The sequence below is a fragment of the Peromyscus eremicus genome, chromosome 12 (assembly GCF_949786415.1).
Source record: "Peromyscus eremicus chromosome 12, PerEre_H2_v1, whole genome shotgun sequence".
Taxonomy (NCBI): Eukaryota; Metazoa; Chordata; class Mammalia; order Rodentia; family Cricetidae; genus Peromyscus; species Peromyscus eremicus.
In genome coordinates, this window is record NC_081428.1 from 4,347,282 (window position 1) to 4,367,910 (window position 20,629).

A 20,629-nucleotide genomic window follows, 5' to 3' on the forward strand; every position below is an offset into this window, starting at 1 on the left:
AGGGAGGGAGGGAGGGAGGGGGGAGTCCTTTAATAAATGTTCACGGATAAAGATGCCCCCCCAAATACCCATCCAGTGACATTAAGCATGTCCATGTGTTTTACGTATGAGCACAAACACCGAGCGGACTTTGGACCTAGAGCGTCTCTCTTTCCGCACGGGCTGAGGACACAGCTCATGTGTGTCATTTCTGTCGTTTCAAACCAGAGTTTGGCAGCAGTGATCACATTTGTTTTACTAATAGAAAATCAAAATAAAGGAAAAAATTCTCCCCTGAGAAATAGATTTCTTATTCCAACATTTATGTTTAAAATTTAATAATAGGCTTTAAATGGAGATGGATTCATTACACATCCAGGATTGTTTTGACCTCAACTAGATCATTCTGACAGAGCAATCCCTTTCTGAGAGCGGGGGCTTGTGCTCCCTATGGTCTCTCCACCATGGAGTGTAACCTGGGCTCCCCAGGAGCTCCGTCTACCTGGATGATGTTACTGTAGGGTCTCTGAACACAGCGTGGATGGCACCGAGCAACTAGAAGCTGTGAACGGCTCTGGCTGTCATTCCTCAGAAAGTATTCACAGGATCGCTAAGCTTGCTCTCTAAAATCTTACTAATGCAACTTTATTTTATTTTCCTGTTCTGGGTATCGAACCCAGGGCCTCATGCCGCATGCCCGCCACTGAGCTGCACCCCTAACCCCAACATTTTTAGTAATCTTGTTTAAGAACCATCTTTACATAAATTTAATAACATGAATGTTTATCATATTGGCTTCACATTTGGGTAATTATAGAAATAACCCAAAATATGAACTATATATAATACATACATACATATACATACATACACACACATTTATTTATTTATTTATTTATTTATTTACTTACTTACTTACTTACTTACTTACTTATTTTGAGACAGGGTTTCTCTGTGTAGTCCTGGCTGTCATAGGCCAGGCTGGCCTCAAACTCAGAGCTCTGCCTGCCTCTGCCTTGTGAATGCTGGGATTAAAGGTGTGTGCCACCACTGCCCAGCATACAAAACATGTTTTGTTTTTTAGATTTTTCGAGACAGGGTTTCTCTGTGTAGTTTTGGTGCCTTTCCTGGATCTCGCTCTGTAGGCCAGGCTAGCCTCGAACTCACAGAGATCCACCTGGCTCTGCCTCCTGAGCGCTGGGATTAAAGGTGTGGGCCACCACTGCCCAGCTGCAAAGTGTGTTTTTAAAGAGTAGTAGGCATGGTATCCCCTTCAATACTCCTCTTTACTATTTAAGTAAAGAAGACAGAAAACACTGACTAGCTTTCGCTCCTGGCATTAATCCTGCGCAGGAGGCGGGTTTAGGGGCAGATTTGCTGTTGCTTATTTAAACAGCTCACCAAGATAGCCCCAGGCACCCATGGGGGAGGGGCTCTGGGCAGGAGCAGCAGCCCTAACCGTGTTTTTGTAGCTGCTGCCTGGGGCTCACAGCCTCCCTTGGGAATCAGGAAGAAGCCAGTTGTTCTACCTAACTGGTTTGGCTTCACTCTATTTAAAGTGTCCTTTCTTGGGGAATGCATGATCAAAAGGCATCCCCCTCCAGCCTCCTTGCAACATAGTAGCACGAGGCCCCTCTCTCCTCTCAAAAGTGGTGCTACCAAGTTTTATTTCCATGCCTCACCAAAAGGAAACAAGTTTTATTTCCATGCCTCACCAAAAGGAAACATGTGGCCGCCTACCTTTCCTTCTGCTGAGCTAATCCGGAGTGGGACTCAGGTCTGTCCCCTAGCCCAGGCTTTGGTCATTCTTAGAGTATTCATGGTCAGTCCATCCTATTTCCCACATGAAAAGATAGAAACGGCCAGGAGAAGCTGGCTGGTGGACCAAGCCATCTACGGGAGGAAGTGGCTACCCCAGGACCCAGGCTGTGCCAGCATATTCCAAATAACTGCCCAGTCCTAACAGGGACCCATGAAGGGCTCTATACCTGGGTTCAAACGAAGTTGCTAATAAATTACAAGATGTTTATTCCACCTGTGCCTTGAGAGAGGGTCAGAGGCATGATTTTAATATTTAAATTATGGTTCCCAGACCTTAAGTGCCATCTAATCAGACAATGAAAATGATATAACTGATTCCCCTTTTTGTTTTGACATCGAGGGAGCTCAAATCTAAGTCTACTATTCAATAACAGTGACTTCATTATTTTAAAGGATTGCTGAGCGATCAGCCTAAAAGTGCATGAAATGTCTTGTCATAGTCATGACGTTATTGTAGGACTAACAGTGATCTTACGAATTACAAATAAAAGTGAAAAATAATCCGATCGAGGTCATTTGACCCCATATCAAGTCAGGAGAATAAACCAGTCTGGGTACAAGGGCCTGGCTAGTTCTGCACCCAGTGATATAGAAAATTCCTGGAAAAATAATCACAAGACAAGTTTCCCTCCCTTCTTCTCTTCCTCCCTCCTCCTCCCTCCCTTCTTTCTTTCCCGTTTTGGGAATTGAACCAGGGACCTTGGTGCAGTCTGTGCTCTACCACTGAGCTCTGTTCCCAGCCCTATAGACAGTAAATTTCATGTTGTCAACACTATTTCCAGTCTTACAAGTATGTTAATCCTATGAGTCATGAAGTACAAGACTTAAGCCTTAGTAAACTGTATTCAGAAGAGCTGGTGTTATTTTCTAAAGAAGGGAGGTGGGAAGAAGAGGGGGAGAAGAAGCGGTGGAGGGGGGAAGGTGGAGGGAAGGAGGGAGAGAGAGGGGGAGGGAGGAGGAGGGGGCGTTTGGAGGAAAAGAAACCTCCACCCAACTGTAATGTGCAATTCACTTCCTTTGCTTGAGCAGCACAGAGGCACAGACCCACCCGAACAGAAGGGCATAACACAGAGGAGGTCATACACCGGTGACAAAATGTTTGCAAACTTGTTGCTCCAAGGGAAAACAAAAGGAACCGCACCACGAGTGGGTTTCCAAATCTGGTGATTTTTCCTTTCAATGAGAATGCCTCATTTTTGCTTAACTACAGGAAAAAGCCTGCGGTTCAGAGTCTTTGGGTGTCTCCCATTCTCCATATTATCACTAATCCTAATGTCTTCCACCTCGGTTACACTGACAGCTCGTAACAGAGAGAAACATTTAGTTCCTACTTCTATAAAAACTGTGACTTCCCAAGTGAGCTCCCAATATTGGTGTTTATGGCCGTGGACAGACGCTCCTCTCAGCTTCTCTTTGCACCGAGAGGTGGTCACTGCACAGGCTCATGGCTGCTCCAGAGAATGAGTCACGTTGACCTCTCAGTCCTAACCGGGACGTTTCTACCACCTTCTCTTAGGCTCCGGAGCACCGGGGAAGTGGGGGAACCAGCAGGGGTGGGGGAGGGGCTTGGAGGCCCCGCCCCTCGCGGCTGAACCAGCGGTCAGAGGTCCCCGAGAGAAGGGGAGTCGGTGTCCTGCCTACTCACTGATGGCTCCACCAGGCTCCAGGGAATCACTTCAAGCTAGCAGCCACACCGAAGGCTCCAGGAAACCCAGTGGGTCACAAAACAAAAGAAAAAAGACCAGAACGTGAGAAAGGTGTTGATAGTGATGTGAGGGAGAGAAGAGGGGGTGGGAGGGGATAGAGGAGTCGGATGCTTTATATACACACATGAAATTGGTCAAAGAACATTTTTTTTTTTTAAATGGGGCTTGTCATGTCAGGCATGAATGGAGGAAATAGGAGTGACCTTTCAGCCTCTCCCTGGCCAGACATGGCATTAAGCCACCTAGCAAACTCTCTGGGGACAGACAAGCTGGGCCACCTCCTTCCTCCAAGGAATGGTACTCTGGAGAAGTTCTAAGAAATCAGGGCCTTGCACAGTAGTAGTGAGCTGACTGTGACGCCTATAAAATGCTTTACTGAAACAACCACTGAGCTGGAAAAAACTCAGGAAAAATGACCCTGAACTCCACGGGAACGACCTACAAGTCCACCCCCTGAACTCCACGGATTGACCCACGAGTCCACCCCCTGAATTCCACCGAACGACCCACGAGTCCACCCCCTGAACTCCACCGAACGACCCACGAGTCCACCCCCTGAACTCCACGGGACGACCCACGAGTCCACCCCCTGAACTCCACGGGATGACCCACGAGTCCACCCCCTGAACTCCACGGGACGACCCACGAGTCCACCCCCTGAACTCCACGGGATGACCCACGAGTCCACCCCCTGAACTCCACGGGAACGACCCAAGAGTCCACCCCCTGAACTCCACGGGAACGACCCAAGAGTCCACTCCCTGAACTCCACGGGAACGACCCACGAGTCCACCCCCTGAACTCCACCGAACGACCCACGAGTCCACCCCCTGAACTCCACGGGACGACCCACGAGTCCACCCCCTGAACTCCACCGAACGACCCACGAGTCCACCCCCTGAACTCCACGGGAACGACCCACTAGTCCACCCCCTGAACTCCACGGGAACGACCCACGAGTCCACCCCCTGAACTCCACGGGAACGACCCACGAGTCCACCCCCTGAACTCCACAGGACGACCCACGAGTCCACCCCCTGAACTCCACGGGAACGACCCAAGAGTCCACCCCCTGAACTCCACGGGAACGACCCACGAGTCCACCCCCTGAACTCCACTGAATGACCCACGAGTCCACCCCCTGAACTCCACGGGAACGACCCACGAGTCCACCCCCTGAACTCCACGGGATGACCCACGAGTCCACCCCCTGAACTCCACGGATTGACCCACGAGTCCACCCACGAGTCCACAGACAGTGAGCAAGGGCAGAAGGGTCCCCTGGGGGAAGCTCTGTCCAGTGCCACCTCACGTTGCTAAGTGACAGGTCAGGAAATCTGGCAAAATCTCAGAACAGGGCTGACCACAGCTGAGATACACTGAATTAACCTCAAAGCAAAAAGAAAGGTGTAGTGTCCCAGGAGGGGGTTACAATTATGGATTCTGCTCACACATCAAAGCAGACCTTAAGCAGACTGACTCATTTCAGGTTGGGAAGAGCAGTCATGACCGTTAACATTTAGTATTTCAACAGATCCATAGAATCAGGCAGTACCTACCTGGGACAAGCCTAGATGGACAGAAGCCGTCTCCGATATATACATGATTTTGCCATCAGAGGCCACCACAAAAACGAAGCCATCCAGGGTCTGTAACAGAAAGTGTCAGGGAAGAGAACGCAGTTAGACTTCATCGGTGAGGAGAAGGGCTGAGGGGTGTTGCTTCGTGGGGGAGGGTGCTTGCTCAGCGTGCATGCAGCCCTGGGGCAAAACTACGTATATTTGTTACGTGAAGACTGCAGGTACTGCTGCTCAACGTCTGCTTCCCGAGCCAGGCTCTCAGAGCACTTGTAAAACAATCTTACATCCACACTACAGAACCACGCAAAATGTTTGAGAAGTCCTAACCGGCTCAGTTTGAACGTCGTGCCTTTATTGTTTGGGCTTATTTTAGCTCTTAGAACGAATCCGGCTTTCTATGGTTCTTAGGGGAACATCTACCGCTCTACAGACTACTTAATGTGGGAATTGGCAGTCGCTTATACCACAAGGACCAACACTTTATTCGCCACAGTTTTCTAGTTACCCCTAAGTACCGCTTGAATAATAAATTCCTACCATTGCCATTCGCCAGAAAATAAAACAATGTGTCCGATTATTCTAGCAGACCGTGTCTACAGAATCAAGCATTTAGACTTTGAAAGAGATCAAATGACCTTTGCCAAAGTCAGGGAGGAAAAAAAGTATCAATTTCTGAAAAATGAAAACGACTCCAATGAAATTCTGATTTCTGAGTTGACTAACCCTTCAGAAATAACGTGAGATTGTACAAAGAAAGTAAAAACCGCACCATCAACGACAAAAAACTAAATACTTTTGGAAAAGAAGAAACTGTATTATATTTATTAATATTTTAAGTTCAGGAACCCCCCAAAAAAGGAGGGCAATAAAGTTGGTTTTTAAAAAAAAAAACCTCCATACATCTCACAATGTGCACCCATAAAAATATTCCAAACTAATTTCTGGCTACAAATTCTATTTTTACAGCATGTAATTGAAAGCAGATTACCGTTGAGTTTCTTCAAAACACTCCTTCAAAGGGGAGGAGATGTAAAAAGAACGAAGTAGAAACGAAATTTGAAGAGCCCCTTACATTTGCTGCTGTATCACATAGTTTGCTACCAAGATTCTTTGCCATCTAACCTGTCAATACCTTAGCTACATTAAAGGTAAAATCACCTTTAAAAACATCATTCCGCGCCGGGCGGTGGTGGCGCACGCCTTTAATCCCAGCACTCAGGAGGCAGAGCCAGGTGGATCTCTGTGAGTTCGAGGCCAGCCTGGGCTACCAAGTGAGTTCCAGGAAAGGCGCAAAGCTACACAGAGAAACCCTGTCTCAAAAAAACCCAAAAAAAAACCAAAAAAAAAAAAAAAACAAAAACAAAAAAAACAAAAAAAACAAAAAAAAACAAAAAAAAAACCCATCATTCCGCTTTTAACTCAGCTATATAGTATTTTCCTAACAGAATCGGTGACATTTCAGATATGAAAACCAAAAATCAATTTCTAACGTTCTGATCCAGATGCTGGGCTCCAAATTCATTTAAGAAATACCAAATGAATCTCTCACTGCGTCTAAGGAAATGAGTGGAAGTTTTTAAAGTTATGATTAAAAACTGAAAGTTGCCAGCAGTAGCTTAAAAAAAAAAAAAAAAAATCCTGTTCTCAAAGGGAAGTGTGGAGCGTCATCCCCACAGGAATTACCCAGACCCAAGACGTTCACTTTACCCACCGGGTTTCTTCTAGGTACCTAGGTCTTACTCGTCACTGACCGTGAACGTCACAGTTGGAAGGGGTTTGGAATACACAAACAACGCTCTCCCGGCTGCCCGTGAGCTCCCAGCGACCGAGGGCGCAGGCTCACCCGGCCACTGGACTCTTCTGCTACTTCCTTGGCTAAGGCTGTGAAGGTTCCAGGCTCCAAATACGGCCCCGGCTTCCCCACCTTCTCCAACCCCAGGGAGTGCAGGTTTTAGCTCACACCCGGGGTTCGGAGCAAAGGTTTTCAGAGAGATGGGAGTTTCTGTTTTGTTTGCTCAGCGCTGACTCTCCGACCACTAGGGCCTTCCGCGAACATTTTTTTTTTTTTTAAAGAAAACACAAAATAGAAGAAGGAAATGCAAAATAGCCACCCGTGGGCATTTCTCGATGGCAGAGACAAATGACAGGAGTTGGGGGGAATGAATCGCGTCCTTGATGGGACTCTGAGAACCGCATTTGAGATGAGAAGGAGGTGGCGCTGTCCTCAGCTACCCCAGCCGCTGAGGTGGAAGTGGCCGCGGGCGCCAGGGCTGCCCAGCGCCAAGCGCAAGGCCAGGGCGCGTGTAAAGTCGAGGTAGCCATACAGGGTTCTGGGGAACCTAGTGCCCGACCCCAAATCAAGCAAGAGCTCCAAGACAGATGGCCCTGGAGGACGCCCCATGTCTGGGTTATTATTGACGGGGGCCACAGAACTGGACCGATTCCTGTTGCGACCTCGTGGACGCTACTGATCACTTCCACGTCCTTAATTTCCCGCTCAGAATAAAATGGAGAGTGCAGGGGGTGGGGGGTGGGGTGCAGCGAGATGAAAGGGTTCTAAAAGAATCTGGCCTGGGACGGGGGACCCAGGAGAGTCAAAGGTTCGCGTACTGCCTCGGCCATCTCAACTTCTCTAGCGACAGCTGGGGCGCTCTGCTTGCGAGCTGCGGGCACACCAGCTTGGTCTCCAGTGCCCGGCCGGGTCTGCCACAGGGCAAAGCAGAGGTGGCAAGGACTCAGTCACTCCGGTACTGCTGGAGGAGTGCTGGGTGTGGGCGTCGCCGGCCTGACTCTGCACTCCCGACCAGAGGCACCCCAGGTCCCCTCGCCCCGCGTCACTGCGGCCCGGAGGCGCCGCGGGGAACCCCTCCCCACAGCAGCCCCGCGCGACGCTGGCTCTCTACCTGCAGCAAATGGGATCCCAGCTCTTTGGCCACGCTGTCCAGGGGCCCTGTTCTGCTCGGCTGTCCCCACGCGTCTCCTAGACCTGGGACAAGGGAATAAAGCAAACCGTTTAGCCGCAGCACCCACAGACGCCAGGGCTCCAGGCCAGACACGCGGAACCCCGCCGCATGGGCTCCCCAGCTCCGACCTCCACCCGCCACCCTGCTCCTGAGTCCCCGTACACTCAGCCCGGTGTCGGGCGTTTAAAAATCCAAAGCTTCACAGCCGGACGCGGTGGCGCGTGCCTTTAATCCTAACACTAGGGAGGGTCTCTGAGTTCGAAGCCAGGCTGGTCTAAGAGTGAGTTCAGGGCAGCCTGAACTACACAGAGAAACCCTGTCCCAAAAAACAAACAAACAAAAACCAACCAACCAACCAAAAAACACCAAAGGGGGACCGAACAAACAGAAGCCCGAGGACGAACTTCCTCGGGGTGGGAGGCCCAGTCCGGGGCCCCGTCCCTTCCCTCTCCGAGCCCGCCGGACCCACCGCTCCCGGGGGTCGCCCACGTGCTCATGGCTCTGAAATTGCGGTTTTATTTGAAATGCCACTAAGTAATCTAATCTGCTTTGAAATTGGTCATCCTGGGAGCCAAACGGGGGTATTGATTTGACCAGTAAATACTCCCCCGAGTCCCTGCGCTCCGGCCCTCTTCCCACCCCTACCCTGTGCAGCCCGCAAAGATCATCAGGTCGTGTGACCCTCTGTCTTCTGGGCGCCCACAGCTTCTCCGGAACTCGGTCCTCTTCGATCCCAGAGCTCCAGGCACACTTGGGTGGCTTTTCAGGGCATTTGTCTGTTCTCACACAGTCAAGGGTCCCCCATCCCCTCCACCTACAGGGATCCCTTAAGACCTGAGATTTCCACCCCAGAGTGTAGCTTGGAAAAGAGAGCAGGGCCCTTCCCAGTCTCCCTCTCCCCACGCCCCCCACCCACCCCACCCCACCCCACCCTCGCTAGCTGCTGTGACCCCATAGAGGTTTTCCTCTGTCCACTCCGAAGGCAGGTGACCAGGTCTCAGGAGGAGCTCGAACCCGTGGTGTTCACTCCTGGGACCCAGCAGGCGCGTCCTCTGGGGAACTGCAGGCTAGGCCAGATCTCCTCCTGCCCGTGTGCCTTAAGTGTGAGGCTACAGGTCAGCGGCCACTTGATAAGGCTGGGCACTCTGAGCAGGCATCCTGGCTAGCCTTAGCAAATTGCGTGGAGGCAAACCCCCTCGGTATGGTTCCCTATCTACACGTGGCCTCTGAGCCTCCAACCTAGGAAATAGAAAACAGTACCCCGAAGACCAGTACAGGCTTCCGGGAAAACATTCGGAAACTAAAGGAAAGGGTAACCTCTAATTTCTGCTCCCATCCAGGTCTTCACGGGGAGAAGTGGCTAGTTAACACGCCCCCCTCCCCCCACAGGGCCCTGCAAGGATGCAGCCCTTTATCCCTGGCCCCTGAGCCTCTGCCTGCGAGCAAGGGCAGTTCTAAATCAGCTCCCTCCAAGCAGCCACACACACCCCACCCACCCCCAGCACCCTTTGCCTCAGGATAGGTCCTTTGTTTTGTGGAGAGGAAGGCAGGGGCATCAGGCCTTGTGCCCTTTGGAATAGCCTTGGAAAGAACCAAGGTGTAAAATTCCAGGAGGTTCACCGAGAAGAACGAATTTAGTATAAGGGTCTAGGAAATCTGATTGCTGAAGATGGACAGATGTGCCCTAGCGACTGTCCCCTCCCCTGCCTCTGGGTCCTTCCTGAGTTTGGGTGGTACTCTGGCTATGAAGCCATCCTTGACCCTTGACTCCCAGTGCAAAGTTGCCTCTCCTCCTCCCGCCTCGATGTTTCTGACTTCTCCCAGAGTCCTCCAGGGACCCTTCCCATTTGGGAATGACCTCCAAACCAGCCGCCTCCGTAATCGGGCTTCCCCGGAAACCTGTGGAAGGTCCTGTCTCCACAACCAGCGGAGCCCTGGGCACACAGGACTATTTTCGGTATAATTCAAATACCCGGATGTTTTTGGACATCACTATAATTTTCCTGTAATGTCTTGAAAAATGTGCCTCTTTTGGATCTGGCAGAGGTGTCTGGGCTGCATGGGACAATTCCTCCACTCACCCTCCCCCCCCCCACCAGCCACCTCATCCTACAGCAGCGGCTCTGCCAGCTGTTCCATTAGGAGCCGCTATGGGAGAGGTCTTTTCACTCAGCCCATAAAAGTAAACTTTGGGCTGAACTTAGAGACGTAATAAAGTAAGGTTTGTCATGAGAAGAAGAGGCTTGCTACTGGAAAACACCAGGCACCAGGCGAATGGCCCTTATCTAGACCCAACCAAGGGATTTATGTATTTATCTGAAGAGTAGGGGTAGAGTTGAAGACTGGGTTGGGCTGCCCCAGAGTTCATAGTTAGTGGTGGTCAGTCACACTGGGTCCTAAACCGGCTTCTTCCCGGGAAGGGAGCCTGAGGCCCCACCCTCACCTGCAGCATCCCAGGCTTAAGATTGAGGGCCCCCCAACACTTATTAACCTCTACAAGACAAGCTGGGAGCCCCCAGATAGAGGGCCAGGTCACATGGTGAGCCCCCAGGGAGAAATTGATGAGATTGCTGGGGAGGGAACCAAGCCCACATGCCCTTTTCTAGTGATTTTTCCTCTGCTGTCCTGGGGTCAGTACTTGACCCCGGACTGCCTGCTCTTCAGTTTAAACCCCAGCAGGCCACTGACATCAAGAAGCTACATATGGTCCCTCCTCTCTTGGCCTCTTGGTCAGTCGGTCAACAAACAACTTAGGAGTAACTATGGGGGTCTCAGCCAGGCTCTTGGGGGGGTACCTCCAGACAAACCACAGACCACAAACACTGGACCACAAAACAAGAGATTTAGGACAGGAAGAGAAATTAATTTCTCACTCAGAGGCTGGCTGCCCACTTGCAACTCAGGGGCAGAGACTCTGGGTTTTCGGGTACCACTGTACCAACAAGCAGGATTCTCCTGGCTAGGAAGACGGGGGCCTGGGCTCTGGGGAAAACAGCGGGGGTTCCACATCCATCCTCTCTCATCCCTCAACACTGAGTGTCTAAAAGTGGCGACACAGAAACCCTTCACAGGGATCTTGTGGAAATAAATGTAATGGAATTAACACCCCCTCCTTCTGGGGGGAGGCTTGCCTGGCCCCCACCTTGCAGAGAAAGAAGAGAGTGTAAAAACACAGTTAGGGAGCCTCACTACAGGGGAGACCTGGCCTCCTTTTTCCCACCTCCATTGTTTAGGGCATCACCTCCGACACTTCGGGCTCCCCTAGGCCTCCAACCTTCTCCACTCAAAACCCGCGCTGTTTTAGGACTAAGTTAGGGAGCACCATCATCACTACATCCCATGGTCCCTGGTCCTGCCTTCTAGGCCTCTCCCCTCCCCTCTCCCAGTAGTGCTCTTACAGAGTGGGAGAGAGGGCATGCTTCTGGGGAAGGCAACATCAGGGCAGTCAAAATGGGTGGGGGCGAGGAGCCAGCTCCTTGACAGTCTTCATCCAAGGGCACACAGGTCCTCCCCCCACCCCTGCGCGCCCCATCTACCACATGGATCTGAGCACCACCGGGATCCTTGTCATGAATCCGCTTGGCAGGCGCTAGGGCCGTAGCCCATGCAGCAGTGTAAAAGCCAGACTTGTTATCCGGCCCTCTGTTGTGTTTTCCCAGGAGGGCCAGCTAGTACCCCTCATGTGCCTCCTTTGTAGACAAGATGCCAGTAAACTGTCCCCGGTTCACCAGCGCCCCTCCCTTAGAGTCCTGTGCTCTCCCAAGTCCCTGAAAAAGCCTCTCCTGGCATCCCCATTTCAAATCAGGTGGCCAAGGTGACCTGTGTAAGGATGTATCTGTGGATGATGGGTCCCGAAGGCAGGGCGGCCACCTACCGTCGGTGGGACAAAGGGGTTGGTTTCAAGGTTTGGGCATCCCACCACGGGCTAGAGTGCACACTCTGACACCAAGGCGAAGGCCCCTAAGACAGCAGCCTCCAAGGCTGAAAAAGTACTTAGCCCTATTAAGTGCAGGGTACAGTCTGATAGTCACACCCAAGAGAAAGCCACCAGAAGAGCCAGGCGCCTGTGCCCACCGTGTGCAGCTCTCCAGTTCCCTCTCCAAAGCTGCATCTGGGACAGAGACTGCACCAACCCCAGAGTGCCAGGCTTCAAAGTGGAGAGAAGGAGAAGGTTGTAAAGACAACAATTACCGCGCACACACACCCCTCTTAAAATGTTAGTCTTATTTTTAAAAAATACATGTTTTTGGATTTCGATAGCAAGGGCCTCCCGGGTCTATAATTCCATACAGGCATAGGGCTAGAGTGCCCTCACCAAGTGTCAAAATCAAATCATTTTGATCCACAGAAGCATGACCTAAGTCAGTCCAATCCTGCTGGGTATTTTGATGAAGAGGTGAGGGGCTGTGTGCAACTGAATTTAAACTCCAAAGAATCCAGTTGCTGGTTTAATTCAGGCCTTGAACTCACTCTGTCTCTGTCTCTCTGTCTCTCTGTCTCTGTCTCTCTCTGTCTCTCTGTCTCTCTGTCTCTCTCTCTCTCTCTCTCTCTCTCTCTCTCTCTCTCTCTCTCTGTGTGTGTGTGTGTGTGTGTGTGTGTGTGTGTGTGTGTTTTGCTTTCTCTGAAGTACACTGGGATAAGACGCCTATGCCTTCTCACCTTCCAACACGAAAAGGGAGCAGAGGAGATTCCATTCCTGAGCCTAGCCTTGGGCCAGTCTCTCCTGCCAGGAATAACGAATGTGATGGGTTCGGAGGAAACACCCTTACCCACTAACAGGAAGCCCGATCCAGGCTCCCTTAGAGGAGGTGGACTGACGGAATCCACAGCAAGGGTGCTCTGGGTTTGGCAGGTAGAAACTGGGTACACTCTGTAGGGTCTGCCCCATATTTCAAAGCCCCTCCAGAGGCTGGACCTCATTACTCAACAGAGCTCAGGCTATGTCACCCCCCAATCACTCACTAAGGTGCCCCCTCTTCCCTGTTTCTAGGCCTTCTTCCAAAGCTCGCTTTGCTGAGATGCCCCCTACCCCTGTTTACCTCCGTATCAGTTTAGCATTGGAACAAAAAGGTAGAAACTGGAGAGTCTTTGACGTGAGATGTTGCCCCTGCCTCCCTGCTCTTCAAGTGTCTCTGGGCACAGCGAAAGAGTGGTTTTAGTTGTCTGTTGCAAGGCTCCTCTGTGCTTTCTCTCACTCGATCTACAACACTGTGAGGACACGGAGTCCTCAATGGGCCGGGTTCACAGAGACAATGTGCCAGACCACCTACCCTCAAGCCTTCAGCAAAAATGGAAAGCATGCCTCAAAAGCTGCAGGACTTCTCCAACTTGCTGCCTGACCCTTCCCAGTGTCTCTTTCTGGTGGGCTCTGCACCACTGGAGGACAGGCCTGCCAGTTACCGGCATTAGCGGGATGCGGGCCTGTCCCTCTTTGGCCTCACTTTGCCCAGCTAAGAAGGGGTCCTCTAAGGTATTACTTCCATACTTCCTTTCCTAAGTTGGCCTTCTAGATTCTTCTTTACCCAATGAACACCCTTGCTCAGAGCAAAACCGTATTCAGCAGCTGGGTTCTTGCTCAGAACCTTTTGTGTGGGAGAACTAATCGAAAGATCTTCTTAGTGCCCAGGACTGCCCTGACCAAGTCTCCTGAAAGCCACAGTCTTGACTGGCATCAAAGCAGCAGTCCTTAGCAGACCTGGGTTACAGGGAGGACTGCCTCGGGAGAAGGGGGCACTTTATTTTGTTTAACAGAGATACTTAAAAAGCACAGGGCCCTGCTCTTGGTGAGAGACTCCCAGCTTCCTAACTCCTCACCTGAAGATGGGTGTTACCACGGAGGGTGAGTGGGTGGGCAAGCTCCTTGGGGCCAGGCTACCTCTTCTCTGACGGCATTCCTGACAGTATTGCAGGGGGCGGAGTTAGGGCACTGTCCCCTTCCTCACTTTGGCCCCACAATTTCAGAGCCATTTCCAAAATTTTCTAGAGCCAAATAGCTCCAGGCTGACCCCTTCAGGGAGTGCCAACCTTCAGAGTCACCTTCTACAAGGTAGAGGCGGCCCCTCAACCGGGCAGTTTCTGAGCAACGCACTAGCAGCCGCTGCTCAGGGCAGCACCCACGACCACCCACTCCCGCAGGGTCGCAGGACCCAGCCAACGGCCTTCTCAGGCACCCCAGACCGGAGCTCGTTTAAATGGCCGCTGTGTGGTACACACAACACTGTCCGGGTTTTTGTAGTCTTTGCTGGCCAGCACCCAAACAAGAGTGGCTTCCTTTGTCCCTAGCCCTCCCTGCCAGCTGATCTCTGGTTTGTTCGAATTCATTGGCAACAGATCATTTACTTTTTTGATAATTTCTTTCTATTTTTTAAAACCCAGTACGGCTGGGCGAGGTAGGCGGCCCGAGCTCCACACCTATTTTGTAGCAAGCGGACGTGAAGGCTGATCGCAGGACAGTAGCTAACACTGCTTTTCCCGTGTGGGAAGGAGACTGAAGAAAAGCCGCCCTTACAAAACCCAGTTCCTGTTTGTTTGTTTGTTTGTCGTTTTTTAACTTTCACGGAAACTTCAGGCAGCGGGGACTCAACTCTACCTCTCAGGCCAAGGGGCTCACGGTTGGCCGTCATGACTAGAGATCACAGACCTAGAGCTTCCCGCAGAAGGGGAGAAATCCCGAGGAATCTTCCTTAGGCCCAGCCGGGTAGGTTTCAGGACAGCCGGGTGCGGGAGCAGAGCGCTCCGAAGCGGGGCTGGGAGGCCGGGCCGAGCCACCTCCTCCGGCCACCTCCGCTCGCTCCGGGGTGCTCCGAGTCGGCCGGCCGGCGCTTACTCCCGGGCTCCGGGACGTAGAACGGGAGGCTAAGCCGGAGCTCCACCAGTGTGGTGGAGGAAAATTCAGCTAAGACTCAGACAAAGGAAATAACAGCGGGTGGCAGCAGCAAAGGGGGACGCTTACCGATTTCGGGTGCTGCGCCCGCCCGGCGGTGAACAACACCAATGGAGGAATCCTGTGGCCCAGGGACACCTGTCGCCACCGGGGCAACGACCCTCCAAAGCCTGTCTTCCTTCCCCGTCGCTGGCTCCCCAAGAGGCCTGCCCTGCACCGCGGGCCCTGGAGCCGGGAGGTCCCGGAGGCAGCAGGCCTCGGAGCGCTGCGTTTCCTGACAGTGCTCCGGACCGAGACCCGGTTCTCTGTGGTGCCTGGCCCACCGCTGGTCACCCTTGGAAGCCCGCTGGAGCGTGCCCACCCAGTAGGCCGCTATTTCCTACAAACCGGAGTCCGCAGGAGAGCTGCGGCCCAGTGACACTCGCTCAAGGTAGCACTTTTAAATCCTAAAATGTTACACTCAGGCCTGCCCCGCCACTTTTGAAATAATTCCCCTTTTTCTTTCCGGCTATGTCCCGGCTCATCCAATCTCTTGTCTCCTTTTCCATGTCACCGTTTCCCAAAGCAAAGGGAGGCGAGTTGGAAAAAAACGATATCCAAGATTATGAAGGCCCCCGCTGCTCGCAAATGCTCGGATCGGCAGCAGCGTTGGCCTGCAGTGCCTGCCCGGGTCTTGCTCTGCATCCAACCGCTTGTAGAAGCCAGAGCAGCGAGGTCCTTTACCGCCAGCAGAAGAAGAGAGAAGAGATGGGAAAAGAAGAAGAAGAAGAACAAAAACCCAAAGCAGAAGCGAGAAAGAAGGAAGGAAAAGGGAAAAAAGGAAATAAAATTATAATGGAGAGAGAGAGAGAGAGAGAGAGAGAGAGAGAGAGAGAGAGAGAACAGAACGAACTGCTGTAGGAAGGAAGGACAGAAAGAGAAGAAGGTGAGAAGGGCTGGGAAGGAAGGGAAAAGAACCCAAATGAAGTAGCATGCCTGTGCCAGCTTGGCAAACACCAACCTAGGATAACGCTTGGTTTGCCCCACTCTGCCCGGAGCTGAGAGGTGATTGGATCGCCTGGCTGGGAGCAGCCACGTCCCTTTCCCTTTGCCCGGGCCGGCTCTGAAGCACCAGGCGCGGCCTCTCCTAGACTCGGCCACAGTAGCCGGGGGCGCGTGGGCTTGTCCTGCGCCCCGCAGCCTCCTTTTTGCAGCAGCCTACCCCGCACCCCCCCCCCCCCACACCGCGTCCCCGGAAGCCCTTCTGCAGCCTCACCTTCCGGGAAGACGGCGCGCATCTTCAGGTAGCTGGTGGTGAGTCGGATGATGGACGCTTTGTCCAGCTGCGAGGTGATGGCCGACGGCAGCGGGAGCAGCTTGGCCAGCTCGTAGAACTCACCATTTTCCTTCTCCCTCCTGGTTTTGGCCGCATTTTTGGACTTCTCCTTCATTGCGCCTCGGCTCTGGGCATATTAGACCTCGCCGCGCTCCAGGCCCGCGGAATCCGGCTCGGGCTGCAGCAGCCGGGATGGGGATCGGGACGCCAGGGGTCAGGTGAGTCCGAGGCTGTCGGGCTCCGGCAGGTGCGAGGGGCCGGCCTGGAGCACGGCGCGGCGTCTGCACAGTCGCCAGCCCTGAGTCTGACGCCAACCAGCTGCGCAGCCCCGCTCTCCGCCCGAGGCTGGGGGATGGCCTGTCCGGGGCGGACCTGAGTCCTGGCTTTCTGCTCGCCTTTCCTTCTCTTCTCCAGGCTCTCCGGCCTCGGCCTACCCGGGGATGTAGTGTGCGGAAGAGCTGGCGGCGACCCTGTTTAGTCCTTAAAGGAGGGCTTGCACCCGCTGCGGCGAAGGCCCTCGGAACGCAAGGGCGGCATCGGCGGCGGCGGCAGCGGAGCCATGGGGCGGGAGCGGAGCCGAGCGAGGTGGCAGCGGCCGGGGCCAAGCCTGGGCTCGGTGCGCTCTCTTGCCCTCCCCCGGCGGTTCCGGGTGCCTGGAGCCCGGGCGTCCGGAGCCCGCGATCTGTGGCCAGGCGCAGCTGCTGCTCCGCGGTCCACGTGCGACCGAGCGGCGTTTGTTTATGGCGGACCCGCCTTCGGGCGGAGCACTGGGCCGCGTTGTGCCGCCCCGGGGAGGGGGGGAGGGGGAGGGGCCGCAGCGGGGGCGGTGAGTCTCGCCTCCGACCCCGCCGCGGCCCGGGAGTCGCCTGCGCGCCTCCGCGTCGCCGCCTCCAGGGACTGTCCCGCCAGAGAGCCGCGCGCTCCCGTGCTGGGGGTAAGTCGGGGTGAGCGCACAGGGCTCGCCGCGCCTGCTCGCTCCGGAGGATGAGTGGCAGGACCCGAGCTAGAGGATGGGCGCGGGGGTGCGGCGGAGGAGGAGGGAGGGAGGAGTGCGGTGGCTTCCACGGTGGCTCCGGGCAGGTCACCCCTGGGCGCGGCCCAGAAGAGGCGGCTCGAACAGCTGGCCAGGGGCCCCTCAGGGAGGACCCATACTGCAGCTGGTCCCACACTCGTACCTTCCTTGGGTCACAGGCCCGCAAACCTAAAGGGGGTCACCAAGGGGGGAAAAATCACCCCCTTCCCCTCACCCACTGGCACACGTGCACCGAAGTGACCTTTCCGCCCTTTCTCATCTAGAAACACCGGGGCAAAGGGAGACTGGCGCTTTCCCGAGAGGAGCGAGAGGCCGTGGGTGCACAGGGAGGGCCCGAGGGCACAGGGTGGGGTGGGGGAGCTGGGCCCAAGGGCCAAGCCTCCTCCAGGGCGCTGGCGCAAACAGGGCCCAACCGCCCTGATTCTGGTGACCCAGAGGGCGGCGGGAATACGGGCAGTCGGCTTTGGGCCAGGGCTTCAGGGCGACCCTAGCAGAGCCAGGGTCACCGGGGGATGCGGATGCGACCCACGGAGATGGAGGAGAAGGCCACTGGAGAAGGGAGACTCGGTCGCCGAGAGTGAAGCCTTCTCCCACCGGGCCACACTACGTTAAACAATCACGTGGCGTCTCCTGGGCTAGTGAGACCAGCCAGGATAGGTGCCGGCCCTACAGTCCGGTCGCTGTGGCGCACGCCGGCGGTGGCGGTCGTGAATCCTCACTCCCCTTTGGATCCTGAGCCTTCCGACGCGGGTCAGATGCCAGCTTCCCAGGCGTCCTGGATCCCACACAGACGCAGACAGGTCTCCTTTTGCAGCCATGGTCCCCATGGCTCTCCTGGCGGCCGTAGAATTTGGGCTGCAGGGACTCTGACCTTGGGAACCGGGTGCCCGACACGGGGGTTTTCGATTCCTGTTGTCGTTGCCGGGTTCCTCTCCCTCTAGCCTTCACTCCAGCCTGAGAGGAGCTTGGGAGTCGACCGGCTCCTGCCTGGTACCTGCGGATTTCCCTCCTCCGCACCGGGAGAGCTGGGCTCCGATCCGCTGTGCCTGCAGCAGATGCTTCCGCCCTTTCCCTGAGGCCTCCTTTGAGAACCCGGAGGCTTTCTAGGCGCAAACTAGCCCACAGTAGACTGTTGTGGGCTTCGCGCGGTGGTGCACACACCCGGGCCTTTGGCGCCTTGCTAAAAAGACAGCGCGGCGGGGTGGCGCGAAGTCGCGCCAGGCGGGAGCGAAGAAGACCTCGCGCTTTGCGTTTGCGGGTTCGGGTTGGACGAGATTTTCTGGGTCCTGCAGTAAGGTACGAGCGTAGGGTTGGGGCAGTTTGCCAGCGGCGCGGGCACCCAGTGTCCAAACCTGCAACCGTCGTCGGGAGTCCCGGTGCGGCGCTGTGCTACCCCCGGCTTCGCCGGGAAGGGGCTCCGGGCGAGCAGGGCTGCAGACCCACCCTGCCGCCGCTACGCAGGCCTCCCTGGAGCGCGCTCCTGCACCTCTGCCGCTACCGGAAGGGTTTAACGCTTCCCCCACCCCCAGGATTCCCGACCCTCAATTAAGGACTCGGGAGAATTCCTTCCCCGCTTGAAAGGGATTACCCAGATCGTGGAAACATGGTTAAGTGGAGGTGGGAGAAACCCGGCAAGAAACAAGAACTGAAACTTCTCAAACGAATTTCCCAGTTTTTAACAGGAAAGGCGCTTTTGAATTCTTGCGACTGGATTTTCACAGTGGCAGCCGCTTCCAGCATCTGCAAGACAGTTTCCGGTCTCGGGTTTTGAGAGGTGGCAAACGCGGTTGAAGAGGGCATGGGGTAGCTCTAGGCCCAGAGCCTGACTCAGCAGACACCCAAACATCACACACAGGGCTATGGAACTAGGGTCCCCAGAGCCAACTATCAAAAGTACAAGTCTTTGGGCGGGGATCTCAGCACTAGAGGTTTTTCGTCTGGGAAGGAGTGTACGGTCCATGCCGAGTAATGAAGAGCTCCAGCCTGTAGTTGGGGCCCCGCCTAGAGCTCTCCCGAGAGAGGTAGAGCCTGGATTCTCAACAGGACTCTTAGACGTCCATAACGTGGGTGAGAGACAGTATTAAGTTAGAAACTATGTTTAAGGTTGAAAAGAGGCTCTCTCTCTCTCTCTCTCTCTCTCTCTCTCTCTCTCTCTCTCTCTCTCTCTCTCTCTCTCTCTCTCTCGGCATGAGGAAGCCGGAGGTCGACTCAGGGATGTCTTCCTGAATCACTGGCCATGTTATTTTTTGAACCGGTTTCTGCACGGAACCTGGAACCCCTTATTTCAGCGAGACCGCGGGCTAGAGAGTCCCGGGTTGCGCGTTTGTCTCCACTGCACTGTGCGGACAGTATAGAGCTCCTGTCCCCTCTTCACTTTTTACATGGATTTGGGGGATCCAAACATAGGTCGTCATGTTGTGTAATAAGCACTCTACCTACTGAGCTGTCTCATCAGGCCCCGGACAAGTTTTATTTGGAGCTGAGTTGAGTACTGAGCGCCACTACTGGTCTCGGATCCCTAGACTGGAGTTGGCTGAAGATCAGATCACAAGCCTCTTCCTACTATACACTCAGGGGGTTGTGTGCCATATACAGCAACAAGGTTAGATGAGCCGAAGTTACCTCTGGCCCACCAGGGACGTGTTGATGGGGGGAAAAGAATGAGGTCCACAGATTGGGGCTAAAGCTAATCAACAGTGCCGGCACCAGCCTTGGGCCCTAAGGAAGAAGCGGAAATGCAGAGGCCCTGGAATCCCAGGTACCACCTAGAAGCCACGCTTCACCCACTGGCTGGAAGGAGCCTGCACAGGGCGGGTGTGAAGAAGTGGTCTGCAGATCCCACTGACTGCCTGCTGGCAGGGCACCCACACCCTCAATCTGCCAGATCAGAAGCACAGCCCACCAGCCCCACCTCTTAGAAATTTTCCATCAGGAAACTAATCTGGATGAAATTTGGGCCCCAAGAAGAAAAGGGTGGGCCAGGCTGCCCCACATCTGTTTGGATTTTCCGCTTCAGATGCTTGCAACCGTTCTTGCCACGCTGCACACCCCGTGCCTACCTGAGGCCCATCCCCAGCAAAAATCAACTTTTGGGTGAGATCAAGGCCCTCACAGACGGTTGTCTCAAGATGGGCTCTGGGAAAGCTGGTGCATACAAGGAGATCAGAGATTGGAGAGCTGGCCACCACCCAGGTGTGTGGGGCAGGAGAACCCACCTCTCCCTGGCTTTGTCTCCAGCCTCTAAGTGAAATTTAAGAACTTCGATCTCCCGAGCTAACAGAGGAAACAGAAAATCTTGAAGCCTCAGAGATAGGAAACTTTGATTTCTAAGCCGTTGTCTACACAGGCA

At 54.1% G+C, this 20,629-nt stretch overlaps 1 protein-coding gene across 1 annotated transcript in view; it reads right to left on the reverse strand.

Annotated features, from left to right (window-relative positions):
- Sim2 (SIM bHLH transcription factor 2) overlaps positions 1–16,362 on the reverse strand; it is a 42,719-nt gene extending 26,357 nt beyond the window's left edge. Inside the window, exons 1-3 of the mRNA XM_059277524.1 lie at positions 16,188–16,362; positions 7,990–8,072; positions 5,066–5,155 (exon numbers count right to left, since the gene is read on the reverse strand). Coding sequence (XP_059133507.1) covers positions 5,066–5,155; positions 7,990–8,072; positions 16,188–16,362 — 348 coding nt within the window. The remainder of the gene's footprint in view (positions 1–5,065; positions 5,156–7,989; positions 8,073–16,187) is intronic.
- Positions 16,363–20,629: the final 4,267 nt, after the last annotated feature.